The 15,371-nt window shown below is 39.5% G+C and overlaps 2 protein-coding genes across 6 annotated transcripts in view; one reads left to right on the top strand and one right to left on the bottom strand.

The window, feature by feature from the left end:
* WDR20 (WD repeat domain 20) overlaps positions 1-9,332 on the top strand; it is a 44,938-nt gene extending 35,606 nt beyond the window's left edge. For 4 of the 5 annotated variants that reach the window (XM_042814466.1, XM_042814467.1, XM_042814463.1 and 1 more), the window contains one exon: positions 8,273-9,332. In XM_042814466.1, the coding sequence (XP_042670400.1) occupies positions 8,273-8,326 (54 nt within the window). In that variant the 3' untranslated portion in view covers positions 8,327-9,332. The other variant, XM_042814464.1, reaches the window with a different exon arrangement.
* The window catches only part of MOK (MOK protein kinase), a 26,136-nt gene continuing 13,952 nt past the window's right edge, over positions 3,188-15,371 (bottom strand). Inside the window, 6 exon segments of the mRNA XM_042814469.1 lie at positions 3,188-6,680; positions 9,281-12,361; positions 12,364-12,598; positions 13,554-13,665; positions 13,901-14,074; positions 14,493-14,594. Of these exon segments, the coding sequence (XP_042670403.1) occupies positions 12,225-12,361; positions 12,364-12,598; positions 13,554-13,665; positions 13,901-14,074; positions 14,493-14,594 (760 nt within the window). The 3' untranslated portion in view covers positions 3,188-6,680; positions 9,281-12,224.

Below are 15,371 nucleotides of genomic sequence, written 5' to 3' on the forward strand. Positions count from 1 at the left end.
AGTGAAAGCCTCTGAATCTTGCTGCTTCTTCCATCATTGCCTCAAAAGGCCTTCTGTAAATTCCTGGCACTGCCAGCCTAAAGAAAGAATTGGATGGAATGCTGAAGCAGACTTGCAGCGTTTAATATAATTTGCCTTGAGCCAGTGCTACCTTTCCCTCATTTTTAGTAGCCATCAAAAGACACGCTGGATAATTGGACAGTGCACGGCAAGGTCTGAGTTCTGTGGTTGCTCTGGTGCTGCCGTCAGTGGAAAAAAACAAATCCAGAAACTTCTTTTCAGCTGTGCTCCTTAGGATAGGCTGTACAGTGCATACAGCGTCCTCGCCGTTTGTAAACAAGCTCTCCAAATCGCTATGTCACGTGTACAGCATAATCATACCTTGAGCTTCCTCACTGGCTATCCCATGCTTGTATCTCACTCCCAGAACTATTATGCTAGCTCCCAATCAGAATAAGGTCAAGTAAATGGAAAAAATTTAATAAGAAACAAGTTGATTGAGACTCAGGGTTCATTAAAATTTTTTACTCTCCTTTTTTCTTAGCCTGTTTCTGAGAGAAGGTTCAGGGTAGTAAGAAAAATAGGTTGCCTTAACAAGAGTATGGACTTCCTCAACTACATGGTGACAATTAACTGTCTCCTTTTCCCCGTTTATTTCCCAGCCCTGCAGAAAATGTAAATGGCATTATAGAGCTGTTGTATTTGTCTTAAGACAGGGGGAAAAAAAATCTGAGAGGAACTGAGGTAGGCTTCGTGTCTGACCTTTATAGCTCCTTCAGACTGAATTACAGGAACTGCAGAAGCAATTAAAAAGCAAAGCAACAACAACGAGAAGAAAAAACCAAAGCAGGAAAACACTAAAAACAAACCCATAAACAAAGAGTGAAGTGGGGCCTAGAGATGCACAACAAGCTTTCTCTGAGCTGAACGGCCAGAGGAGCCCTCTGTGACTTCTGCTCGCTGCCATGCGCGGCGGCTCAGTTTATTGACATGAAACTGCTGCTGAGTTGCTTCCTTTGTCAGAAAGCTCAAGGTAGGATTGGGCAGAGCCACGACCAGGTGAAATGGCAGTGTATAACCTAGCAAGACAAACACGTTACCATCTTGTAAAACAAATGCACATGGAATGTATTTATTTGACTTATTGTACAGGAAAACTTAGACTTAAATTATAACATCCTTGAACTTTCCAGTTAACTACAATTGTAGTACAGTATCATGTCTTAGTATGACTTCTGTTTTAGTAAGAGTACTTAAACATTCATGCACTATATTTTGAGTGAGATGAGCAGCTATACATACTAATTCTTCCTCAGTGGAAAGGAGCATTTCATCGTTACAATTGAAGTTCAATTGCTGGTATTTAAGTACTATCAAATAGATTTCTTTCAACGTGATACGGTATCTGTATAAACTTCAGGGATGACTCTAGTAGAACTGAAACACAGCTACGACTTCAGGTTACCGTGCTGAAATTTGAGGCTTTCTGTAACGTGCGTAATGGCAAAGTTGCACAGAGCATACCCGCGTTATCAGGGTGAACTTAAACCGAGTACACTGGCGTGATATTTATAGCAAGGTGTGTGTGTGCGCGTGTGAGAGGAGGCGCGGCTCCGCCCAGCCAGGAAAGACCACGGCCCTGCAAAGGCTTTATGATGAGATGTCTGGATTAGGAAATAACATGACTTTTACTAAACGCTTTTTAGAAGACCCGTGTTCCGAATTATCACCTCTTACAATTTGGTTATGTACTTGCGATGACTGTATATGTCTGCCCCTTTAACAATATAAAGCTTCTAAATTAATATTTAAAATGCTGGCCTGCTTATGTTACAGTAATAAAATTTGTGTCAGTTAATTCACTGTCGATTTACATGTAAAAATTAAACAATATTTTTTCTGCATTTTATGAATTCTGTATACTGGAGTTTGTTAAAGATTGCCATGTTAGGTGATACTGTACAAAATTGTATTGACTACCTTTAGTGAAAATCGAAAGTAAAATTCATATGTATTTCCTTTTTACACTTCCATCTAATTTCTTGACAACTTGAATAAATTTCATAGAGCCTTTCTAACATGAACTATTGTTAATTTAACTGTTGCAATAATTAAGCTTTAAGAAGTATTGTTGGTATATTTATAATTTTAAGGAAATTATGTTTGTTTCATACTGCTTATTTTTAGCTGTTCTATTGTCACTGTTACAGCTGAAGAACTTTACTAAATACTTGACATTACAAAATAACTTGCTGGGGTTGTCCTCTGTATACTGATGTTAAATAAAAATGTGTGATTGAACTGTAAATGTAGATAACTTTCAATAGTCCTTTTCCATGTTTGAGTTCTAATTTATCTTGCAGTCTGTAGTGGTCCTTTGCTTTCATACTGTGCTGAACAAACGGCCACAATGCAAACTGTTAACTTGCCATGTTTTAAAGTAAGTTGAGCGCATCCTGTAACCAGCTCTGAGTAAATGTTTCCCTCCAGCTCAAGATAATGCATACATTTTGATGTTTAAATCTTGCTGATAAGATTGTGTCTTCTGATATATATACATATATATATTTTTAGGATTAGAGTAACAGAGTATTTATAAAACCATTTATGAACTTTAAGCTCAGATTCAATAAAACACAGACATGGATGTTTCTAGGCTGGTTCTGCCTAGCCACCAAGCAGGAGCTGGGCCGGGGCATTTGCTGTTCCTTCTAGGACTCTCCAGGAGCTCTTTCTTCTGTGGACTCTAGCGCAGGGTACGTTGTTTATTCCAGTGTTAGACTTTGACATTTACCTAATGACATTTACCTAACGAATGCTGAATCTACAGCCCTGAGGATATGGCTTGCTCAGATGATTCATGCGTCTTTAGTCTAGGAAAGCTTTGACTAGTCTGGAAATAAGCTCATCTGAACTTGAATCGCTTTAGGTAAAGTTGCATTTCATCTGGGTGGCCTAAGGGTGGCTTCACCCCTGCAGCCATAGCTCTTAACTCCTGGAGGAAGCAAACAAGTGATGCTTATTGCAGTGTTTCAGTGGAGTAGTTTCTTAGTGTCACTCCTGTCTGACTGAGGTAGGGCTCTCTTCACCTCTTAGGGAAGTCATTTGTAGACTACAACTGAGGAAATGCTCTCTCTTAAATGAACCTGAGAACATACTGATACTTCAGAAGGTACCAACTGGCCACTTTGTGTATAATGTGTGTATTTAAGAACAGAGGCCAATGGAAAAACAAAATAAATCAGTCAAATAAATCAGTCCCGAAAGCTGACGTGGGCCAATTACATCATGTGATGCAAGAACAGGTTGTTCAAACCAGTTCTCTACCGTCAGTGTGTGAAACCAAACCAACTTCACAAGGTCTGCAGTCACAGAAGATAACAAAAGATGACTTGGAACATGCAAGCGAGAAGACACCTTCCTTTATTTAATGACGTTGCACAAACTTGTCAAGGAAATAACTTGCTTGGTCACATTATTTTCTGTTTTTCAAGTTGGATGTTAGGTAGGTGCTTCTTCCTTTGTTTCATCTCTTGTCATGCTGAGATCATGTTTATTCTACAACTAACCAAGATGAGCTTCCCTTCAGTCATCTGATTCTCCCCCAGTTTTTCTCCTGGTTTATTTCAATTGCGTTATTTTCTAATCTAGAAAGTTAAAACCTTAACTGGCTTTTTATAGTTTGGAGAGGCTGGAGAGAGAAGTGTTCTGGCCATGTGAGCCGTCGCTGCCTGAATGAAGCTGCAGTTCTTATTGACTGAGTGAAATCAGGTTTCTGCTGGCAAAAGCATTCTGTGCTTTCCGTGATGCTTAGTTGCACCTTACTCTTCTCCAACAGGAAAGAAGCAAAAATTCTTCCATTTGCCATTCAAAAACTAGTCTTGAGGTAACCATACCTTGTACTGCTACACAGGCAAGATTTTTTGCTAGTCTTCTAACAGCTTTTCATTGATGGCAAGCAAAATGGTGATGCATCTCTGTTACAAGAAAAATTCCTTTGGATATGGAGAAGTGAAGGGCAAGTGTTGCTACTACATGCTTTCAGGAGATCTGATCTGCCAAATGGTTCAAGTTATACTTTTCTATAACGCTACTAGAATAAAACAAAGCCAACCAAGTGCAAATAACATTTAGAACTCTACAGTATACAGATTGTAAAGATAGGAGGGCAGAGCCAAACTGATAGCTGAATTCCATACAGAATGTTTCTCTGTAGCAGGTTTTGTTACTGTTCAGCAAGCACTGCCTTGGAACTTCTTTAACCTTCTTCAGTGATAAATTTTGACTCTGTCAGAGACTGATTTACTAAAAAGTATCTGATTTAGTAAATATATGCAGTTCAGTGATTTAAGCTAATAAATGCTGACTCATCTGTATAAGAATCTGTTGGCCATTTGTTCACACTAATCTTAATCCAATTCAGCTGATTTGACTGCAGGATTTTAAACAGATGTGAAAAATCTCATTTTGTTGGAGCATATTATTGCTCCAACGCGGGATTAGGCCGTGGGACTTTTGTCAAGTGAAGCGCTCAGTCTGGACGACTTTTTGTTTCAGGTGACTCTGAATATCACAGTTTTGAACAAGAAATGTGTGCGCAATGCTCTGCCAGTAATTATTATTTCATATATTGGCAATAGCAGCAATGACAGAACAGATCAATGGCATTTTTGCATGGGTGTTCGTTAACTCCGCTATTGTTTGTTGCTGGCCTAATTGCAAATTAGTGACGTGTACTGTGGGACCTGTTGGCCTCTGTGCGTCCGGAAAGTTTTACATTGGTTGTATTTGCACTCGACTGTTTGCTTCGCTGCTTTTTTCACCTACTTTTCAATTTCCAAGCAAAGCAGAATTGTGCAGAGCTCTGCCATCCAGCGAGTTCCCCAGTCGCTGCTGTTAGCATCCAGTAACAGAGCTGTGCATTCACACATAGGCAGCAGCTTTACGGTGACTTGACCATGTGTCCAAATGTGCAGTTTGCTGTCTACATCAGTGACACCTTTGGCTCCAATTAGCGCTGTTCTAATTTACATAAAGAAAATATCAACTCTGTAGCTATTGATAGCTTTTATTCTGATTAGCTGTGTCTTCCTGATGTGTTTTTCCCATCAGCTGTCTCATCCTGATCTTTCACACTATTCACAGAGTTTCTATTAGGAAACTGTGTTTCGTGTAATTGAGGAAAAAAAACAGATCTTAAAAACAACTCCCTGCCATCTCAGGAATCGCGAGGGCTGGCCTCTGCAGGGCTTTCTGAGCAGACCACAGGGCTGAGCATTGTGCATTTGGATGGAAATGGTCATTTTGATTGCGTTTGTTACACTTTTTATTCCCATGCAACCCTATTGATGCCTTCAAAGTTTTTACTGAATACACAAAGCGCTGTGTGTTTCGGGAAGCCAGAGAACGTGTGGATCAATGTGGTGTGGCAGCGTGCCCTGAGACTGCACGTGTGATGCTCCCACGTTGCTGATGGCAGAAAAACAACCCAGCCCTCTGCCAAAGAGGCCCAGTGGAACAGCAATGATGCAGCACCTCCTTGGGGCTCTCTCTGAGGTTCTGACGAAGGTGGTCCTATCCAATTCCTGACTTGAGTTTCGTAACTGCTCTGTTTCTCGCCCCCTGCCAACATCACGTGCTGACAGAATAACAGTGCTAATAAAAGACTGCATTTATTTTCAAAACTTTTCTGAACAATCTCTTGATTTGTCTGTGTTGCATGCTGAGTACGGTCTGTTTGTTCTTAAGCTAAGCTGATGTGCGCTATGTGCTCTTCGGCGCAGCGGATCTGAAGCTGTGTTATCTCCATTATTCACTTTTTCTGTCACAGCTATTAAGCAGCAGTGTTTCTGTTGCTCTAACGAGGTGCTGCAGGTTTTGTTCCATGCTTCAGCACCCGCCTGCCCAGGCTGGGTGGTTTCACCACAGAAAGCGCTGTGCTCTGATCCCTTCATCCTTTGTTTCCACACGGGAACTTTGAGGTTGTTACAACCTTTTTCCTGGAGAATGTCAGTTGAAATATTGCAGTCCCACAGCCTTTGTATTACAGATCGCAGTCTGACATGGTAGTTTTTGTACCAAAACTTTTGGGAGCTGTCGCATGCTTTTCTAAACAAGACTTCCTAAAGCTGCTTTGTTGTGGCAGAGCTCCATTGAATCTTTCTTGCTACTCAGGACCTACCTGGAATTCTTAAATTCTTACTTTCCTCTATAAAACTTTCACACCTGAAGCCCTGACCTTCTTGCTTTCCTTGTATGAACATCCGTGGTCTGAGATGATTTTGGAAGACTAAGTGTTCAGAGGAACTCGCAACACTGACCAGTGGCACAGAAGTGAATGTTGGGATAGCAATTGCATTGCTGTAACTTGGTCATGTTTGAAGAAGATACTTGCTGAGTTTTAGGATGTGTACACGCATCGATCATAACGTTCTCTGCAGTTTGGTGTCCCTGTGCCCTGCCTGCTCACAGATGCAGGAATCATTTAGAACAAGGGCTGCTCGTGTGCCAGCTGTGTGGGCTTTGGTTGCAGGGAATATGCACAGCGTGGAAGATGAACCCAGGGCTGAGAGAATCTGTGTGCCTGGTCTTGGAACTTATGTGTTCCAGAGCTGGTTGTAGTCGCTGGGGAATCAGGCACCGCACTGCATTTCAGCACTTGCTACCAGTTTCTGCAGGAGCTGTGGGAAAATAAATGACTCTTCATTTCTCAATTATGGTTGCATTACAAATGCAGTATTAGAATAGTGGTTATTTCTCTTTGCTTGAGCTTGATCCTCCTGAAAGATCCCTACTATTTTCTGTGTGCTTGTAAAGCTCATATTTGCATATGAACCATTTGTCCTTCTTATTAAAGATTTACAATAATACTTTTTGGACATCTTTTTCCAGGGTACATGAAACTTGCTTAGTGGATGTAATCTTGCAAGAAAGACATTCCAGTTGTTGCTGGATATAATTGACTTCTGAAGAAGGCTTCGGTAAACAAACTGTAGAGTTGTGTTTCGTCTTCCTTGCTTTGAAACCTTTCTTGGTAAAAACTGTCAGGAGTGCTTCAGTAGCTTGTTTGCTTTTAAAAGTGTGCCTTCTCATTACTCCGTAAATAATAATAATGAAACTTTTTCTTCTTACTGAAAATGCAGCGTCTCTGAGTTGAACCCAGCCCATCCAGTCCCCTTTCCACCCCTGTCTGTGGTCAGGATATTTCTCCATCAGTAGTGACTTTTCAGTTCTGCAGCCCAAGCAAGAAAGAGCTCCTGTAGATTCTAAAGATGTGACCTAATTCTGCACTGTGTGTTAACTGCTGCCCAAACCTGTCGGCTTTGATGAGTCACAGGAACTTTATTTTTGAGGTAAGAAACTAAGCTGGTAGCTATTGAGAGGAATTGGTAAAAGTGCATTTATCATGCCCACCACGTAGTGCAAGTGGCACTGCGATGGTCACTGGTGTGCTTCCAGCTTAGCTGCCATTGTGTGAGTCTGCTGGCAGTTTTAAGTAAATAGTGACAATGCAAGAAAATGAAATTGTAATTAGATATTAAGCTTTTCCTAAATAACTGGTGTACGGTTCCTTTTATGTGAATAAATAAAAAGGGACTACTACACATACATCGAAAGTGGGGTCTTTTGCCCCTGGTATGGCTGCCTTAGCTCAGAACGGTAGCCCCTGCTGAGCTAGGGCTGCCACACAGGAGCAGAATTACACTTGAAATAAAGTCTCATCTTATTAGAATGGCACTGCAGATTAAATAAGTTCCGAACACAAGCTTAAGTTGTAATGGGAAATTTCACTGAACTCTGACTCAGTGTGTCCTTCTCCTTACGATGACATGAATAACTCAGTATTCGGTTAGAGAATCTAGTTTTCTGTTTCTTGTAATGTTCAATAGCATATGAGACTGAACGTTCTCCTGTATCAGGTTAGTTGTCAACCTTGCTGCTCCTGAGCCAGATTCGTTTGTTGACACCCCCAAAACGATCGCTTTTTGGTGTACCATCTTTGGGGCGCAAGGCAGACTGAAACCCAGTGCTGGAATCCTGTGCACCACGCGTCTGAAGCGCACACGTATCCTGACGTACTGAAAGCTCTTCTGTGTGCTGCTGACTGATACCATAGTGGCTGAGGTTCTTTTGTGGGGAAGGAGGTGCTGATACCTTCAGTAAGCAAGTGGTGGTAAAACTAAATTGTACTAATTTTAGCTTCAGGCTAATAATTTTATAAAAGTACTCTCAGGTTCTCTTGCTGGATTAATGTAAACTGCTTTGTTTGCAGGGTTTATTGTCATCCCAAAACCAGGCCAATTCTCCAAGTGGAACTGTAGTATAGCCACCACACTACTGCTAGCAAATCTCTGAACACAGGACAAGAAGTAATGGCAATGGAACCAGGAGCCGTTCTTCAGGCAAAGAGCATCACAAATTATAATGTGGCAGAGTGTAAACATGGAATTATGTGAATCACATAGTAATTTGAAAAGGAATAATGTAATGAGTTCTTATTACAGCTAATACTGCTAGCTGCTCACCCAAGGAAGTTTTCATTTGAAAAAAAAAGCTTCCTTTGGTGCTGCGGTAAAAAATATAGTAACATTTTTGGTTTTCTTTATACTTTTGAAGTCCAGTGTAATTTAATCTATATATATAAATATATAAATAAAAATATATATAGTGTAAAATAAAGTATGTTTCTTAAATTGAAGTAAGTTCAATGGTTAAATTAGTACTTCACCATTGTTTATTTTGCACTGATTTTTTTAACCAGAGGTGGCGAGAGGACAGCCTGGAATGCACTCATAGAACATGAAAGTCATTACTTTCCGGCTTCAAATGTTATTCAGGAAGATGGATGCTGCAATCATAGATTTTTAAAACAGAATTGTTTTGCACTTAAATAGTTTAATGCTAATAGAAAATTACTTTAAAATCGGTGTCTAAACACCAGAAAAACTATGTTGTGGAGAGAAGATCCTTTGTATCTATTAAACATTTATTTTAATATTGTTGTTTCCAACTGCAATCAGCTCTGTATTATATGTATAAATAATGTAATTCAGTGACGGGGAGGGGATTAATGGATCATTACACTAGAAACTCAGTCATTTAAGAAAGTGATATTTCTAATTCAGAAAATACATATTAAACTATCTTGAATATGCATTTTTGTTTACTTTCTGTTCAAATTTGATCCGTTTTGATGTAATCAATCCTTTGTTGAATTAAATGTTTGGTACAGAAATATAATATAAACTTTGTAGAACAAATTCCTTTTGAAAAATCTCACCTGGAACATTGCTTCATGTTTAATATAGTTGAATTTTGACTAGGAAAACGAAGTAACTTTGGTCCGTTCTCATTCTTCATGGTTGATCTCAAAGCACATCAGGCAGCGGAAATCTCGCAGACAGCTTTGTGGGGTGAGGATTCTGTAATCCCGTAATGCTGCCTGTTTGTCTGGGAGGTTAGAAGTGAATAATCCAGCGGGAGCAGACACAGCCACCTTCTGACCTGGCAAACTTAAAATGATGTCAGCATGCAGAAGACATGGTTTTGAGACAACTTGTTGTTCCCTCTTAGAGGCATCTCGTTTACAATTCAACAGTTTTAAATTGATAACTATTATGGAAATGCACCTCACGCATATGTACACTTTAATGCTGCTTGTCTCAACACAAATTTAAGTCACTGGCAACAGAACATTTCAACTGTTTTTTGGCATTTCTTGCAAAGATTGAAAAAAAGAGAGCTGCTGTTTCATCCCAAGCCCCAGCAATGACCCACATCCCTGGCATCTCTCAGTGCTGAGCAGAAACACGCAGCCTCTTGGCCAGTCTTGCAGATGGGCATTGGGTCAGCAGAGCAGAGCTGAGGCCACAAGCCTGAGAGTGCAGCGTGCCTGACAGTAGGCAGGAGCTGTGCATGAGGCCGTAATTCAGCAACCAACTGCCTGTCCTGCTCCCAGCCACGTAGCTGGGTTGGAATGCTTTTAATTGCAAGTAACCATTAGGCACCTTTAGGCGGGAGATGAATGAAAACCTGGAGAGAAACAACTGCATAGCTGCTTGTAACTACATCTCTTATTCTCGTCATGCAGCTGGCACATAAAGAAGTGCCAGCTGTATTTATAAACTGGCATTTGGATTGTCTACATCACTTAAAGACAGAACTGTACTTTACAACTCTAATATACTTGGGGTTTTCTAAAATAGAAGGAATGGGGAAAATACTGAAACTGAGCAGCATTATTGTTCAGAAGTTCTGTTTTATTAACGTATTGGGTTTAGCTGTTAAAATACAGATAAACCTTGTCACTAAAAACTAATGCAGTTACCTCCCTGGAGAGTTCTTTGTATGAGTGCTTCATACTGTTTGAGTCAAAGTGAAACAGCTGAGGAAAAGATGTAATAAAGGCCTTTAAAGGACTTTTTGTAATTTACCTGCTGTAGGAAAAAAAAAACCAACAACAGTACCATAAGGATCATAGCATCCAACATCAGGGTAATAACAGCAGCTACTTACATACCTGTTTGCAGAGCACGTCCTGCTACAAATCATAGTTGAATAGCAAAGAAGGAGTCCGTGTGTGCTTCTGGTTTTTTGCAGTATCTCTACCACTGGGCAATCACCTGGAAGCCCTCCACCCCCCATCCTTTCTTCACTATGGGAAAACTGATTTTAGGAAGAAAAAGAAAACAACTTACCTGGAAATAATGTAGAGTTCTATAAAAAGCACAGCTCTTAACATGGTAGGAAAAAATAGCTGTAGGTTAAAGCAAATTAAATAATGAAAGAGATGGTCTCAATGCAGAACTTTAGCTGGAAGGATTGCTTGCCAATTTATATTTTAAAGTTGAATGTGTTTTAACTAGAAAGCAAGTGGGAAAACTCAAGTTTGCCCACCAGTCCAACAGTCAGAGAACTATATTTGGTTTCCAGAAGAATAGTAAGGAACTTGCTATTAAATAAACGTCCATGAAGCGCTGTATGTGCCCAAATGTGCAAGATCCACCTGAAAGCTTAAAATAAATGAAGAAAACATTCCACAGTGGTGCTTCATATGAAATACCCAATTTTCATAGCAAAAGCAATCTGCTGAATTGCTTTTTTTTTACTCTAACAGGCCAACAGCCTCAAATACTGATGTGAGAGAAAATTGCTGTGATATACAAAGTCGGAGCACCTTTTTTCACCATCTGCTCTTGAGGAAAAAAAGCACAAACCACCGGATAAGCTCAGAGCAGAAAATGTAAAACGTTGGAGGTTACTGCTTGTACTTTGTTGCCTGTAGAGCTGCAGTCCTTCATTCCGTTTCCTAAGCTTAGCATCACACCTTTTAATTTATTATTTTTTTTAATATAAACCAATGCTAGAAATTCAAACAAATATTGGATTGCCTTATTACCGCTCAAGCTCTCCACCTGTTTGGTTTCAACACAAAGATGACTATCAGCAGCAGGACAGTATAACTCAGCTGGTCACCGTGTCTTCACGTATTCACACTCACTTCTGATATAATCGTGGTTAGGAATTATTTTCTACTTAGAAGTAGGAGGAAGATGACCTTCCTCAGTACGACTTTCAACTAAAAAGAGAAACAGCACCTACCTGTGCCGTTGCATTCTGCAGTTCGAGTCTCCCTTTTCTCTGTTCTACTGTTGGACTGCAGTTCCTCCGCTAAGACAAGTATGTGAGCAGAGTCTTAGCTGGCTTGCTCTTGAATCAGATAAAAAGTTGCTTACCCTTTTAACTGGTGGGTATATAAAAATGTTGACCAGTTATGCTAACTTGATCAAAATCAAACATATGTTTGTATAATCTGCAAGTTCTCGGTAAAGCTTGAGGTTGAAGTCATTGAATACAGGAAGTAAATACTTTCCAGAAGTTAGCAGTCATTTATTATCTAATATGAAACCCTGTATTCTGTGGGCAACGTTCCATTCCTAATACTGAACCTCATCAAATCCTCTCGTTATTTTTAACCAATTCCTTCTTCTGTCGGGTTCTAAAAGGAAAAAATATATATATTTAGAAAGTCCAGTGCAGAGTGTTTAATTAAACATCGATCATCTTCGGTAGCAGAACACCAAAGCATTAGGTGAGCAGCCTTTTATAGCTCTGGGAGGTTTCTGACAGTTGTCAGAAAAACACAAAATAAAGCACTGTTGTTCTTGTTGGATCTCTAACAGTGATCACTGCATACTCTTGTTTTTCTTCACACTCTCAATACCTTAAAATGGCCAGTAACCTTCTCCTCTTCGTTCTATAGCAGGTAAGTGGTAATGTTTTAGGGAAGACTTAAGGGTCTTCTGTTTCTCAGACTGTTGAAGAAACAACAGAAGTTTAAAATATGCTCCATAAAACCTATCTTGTTATACTTTAACGAGCAAGTGAGAATCTGTACCTCCATATTGGATCCAATAAATCTAACAGACTGCAGCACAGAGGTTGCACCACTTTTCTTAGCTGCAGGAAAAACTGACTGCGAAGTAGGTGTAGGAAGGGAAGGCAAGTTAGCTGCTCCAGAAGGTCTTAACAGTGGTAGCTCTCCACAAGGAAATCCATGCTGACGTTTTGCTTTATCCTGGGCTTTCCTAAGAGAATGCTTTTAGGACAGAGAAATAACGTTTAATTTCTCTCAGAACATCTTAGAGAAAACAAAACAAATCAAATACTATTTTGGTGTTTTTGTTTGTTTGTTGTTGTTTGTTCATTTTTGTTTTTTAATTACTACCCCATGAGATGCTTTGTGCAATTTTTTCCTTATGGAAATTCTCACAAAGCTCACATTGATTAACCCAGGAACTAAAGTGGTGGAAAAACGTGTCTGATGCTATGGAAGAAGAACTAAAGCTTTCAATATTGGATGCACAGATATTTTCATAATGATTGCTTTTTTTTTTTTTTTTTTTTTTTTTTGTGACAAAGCTGCACTTGAGAGTTTTTGCATGCAGTACCAATTTCTGTCTCACTTTTCAGATACATTGAATTCTAAGAGCCCTTTTGTTGGGCATTTTCACGTTATTTGACTACAGAGTTTTAGTAGACAGAATTTTGAATCCAATTTTAATTTGCTGATTTTCTGAGTCGAATATAAGTTCAAGATTTGTCTGGATATCAGCTGAACATGGAATAACACTGTTAAAAAGAAGACAACCAAAAAAACGTATGCAGACTGAAGGCCTTGAAAGGCAAAAATAAAGTTTGAGCAGAGAACAGAAAATGTATCTGAAAAACTTTTTTGTTTTAAACTCAGGGGTAAATTGGAAAAAATGAAGAACATAATTTGAAAAATGAGGCATTGACTTCCTAAATAGCAGCACCTATGAAAACTCTCTGTCAAAGGCATTATGCTGTGTCACAGCTTTTAAATTCTAACTCATTTGTTGCAGGGCTTGGGGGAATGGGGTTCTGCTCCAGACCCAATGAAGATTGGTTTGGGGCAGACTGAGTAAAACCAAGTAATCAGCTTAACTAAAACATTTGTTTCTAGCTAACAAGCTCAGTCTCACAAATTACTTTCTCGAAATGGACTGTCAATGCTTCCATGTAAATATTACCTCTCCTTGACTTCCCTTTGAAATTTGCCACAAATGCAGAGGCACTTGCCCTCCTGTATTTTCTAGTAATCTTACTTTTTTGTGCGTGGCCAACGCCTGTGTATCAGCTGCCCTAAAAAGGTTGGGGCAAAAAGAAGAAAAAAAGAGGGAAAATGACAGTTATGCTTTAAGTGAAGTTCAGACTTAGTGCAAAGACTTATGTTGACTGATATTTCATTGTATTGCAAAAGCTAAGTATCAGCACCATAAGCAAAGTTCACTTCAATCCACCTGAAATAATAAGCACACAGTGTTCTTCCACTTCTTGATCTTAGTGTTCAAGATTGAAATGATTTGAAGTCACTTGCCAGAGCTCCTGAAAATAAGGATGCTGCAATGCTTGATGGGCAGCAATTCTCTCATCAGGATCGTATGTTATCATTGCGTACAGGAGAGTTAATCCTCTAGCAGATAAATTGTGCACTGGAGGAGGTATCCCTTTTCCTTTTTTAAAAGGGAAATGAAAATTCAAAATTGTTGACCTGTGTTAAGCAAGTTGAGAACAGTTACTCATAAATATTCGCAGCAAAATTGCAACTTACACTTGAAAAAAAAAAATCAGCGTTAGGAAATCAATTGTTAGGGGAAAATAAGTAATATTGGACAAAACATCTTCTTTCCTAACAGGTCATGTCATTGGCCTTAAGCAAGTGTGGGGGAAAAGAAGGCCAAATAAGATTGTTCTAAGCTCAGATTTCTTCTGCTGTGCCTACAAGGATCACAGATGTGTGACGGTGTCTGGGGAAGAGGGGTAGAAAGAAGACAACGCTCTTTGGTCAGCAGCTGTCACAACACAAGTAGAATTTGGTGGCGCTTCTCTGCCCAGAAACATCCCAGCTGTACAGCTGTATTTTGGATATTTAACCACTGAGATTAGTAACTATGAGAATGCATACTTACTGCTTGAACTTGTTGAGAGTTCTGTTGGCAGGAGTGCCTATCACATCATGGATTTTTGAAATCTGGTCTAGATCATTAGATCCAGGAAAGAGAGGCTGAAAACTGCAAAGCAAGAGGTGGTAGTAGCATTACACCACAGTTGGTTAAACCAGTTTAAGTGACACCACTGTCACCGATTGTTGTTGGTTTTCTCCTCCATTTAAGAGAAAGATAAACTTTAGGATTATTTATTTGTGAACAGTTTTAATACCAGCCAACAATTACAGGACAATATGTGAGCAGCACATTACTACAGCTGCATTTTTCAATTGAAAAGGAAGTTTGCGTTATTAAACAGAAATCTATAGTTGTCCTTTCCTCACAGGGTTGGGGTGAAATACGTAAGGACAACATCCCTCTTTGTGAAAGGTAATGCATATAGGATTTTGTTTTCTTCTAGCACAGTTGCAGATCCCATAAAACAGAGTGTTTTCCTCCTTTTAAGTCAGCAAAACCGAGCATTCCCTTTTGCTGTGTATGCACAAAGAAATACATATTTATAAGAAACATTCCATTCCTACACACAGGTTCTTTTCAAGCAGCAGCACTGGAGAGATGGTAATTTGAACTACATTCCTGAGCCTTATCCTCAGTTAATATAAAACTTGCAAATAGTCCTTGAAAACGTTGTTATCAATAGAGCAATCTGACTCAACAAGTTAGGTCCACTAACATTCAATTCTTGCATATGTTCCCTTCTTCCATGCAGGCAGAACATTTCTTTTGGCACATAATTTTAAGAAATGCTTCCTCCTTAGCACCACTTGGTTCTTGAAAGCAAAACATTCAGCTCCCTTTGTAGAAGGGAAAAACTTCTATTAACTGTTGGTAAATTCAATC

Source organism: Centrocercus urophasianus, unplaced genomic scaffold, assembly GCF_019232065.1.
Source record: "Centrocercus urophasianus isolate 14NV4802_14NV808 unplaced genomic scaffold, USGS_Curo_1.0 seq_14, whole genome shotgun sequence".
Taxonomy (NCBI): domain Eukaryota; kingdom Metazoa; phylum Chordata; class Aves; order Galliformes; family Phasianidae; genus Centrocercus; species Centrocercus urophasianus.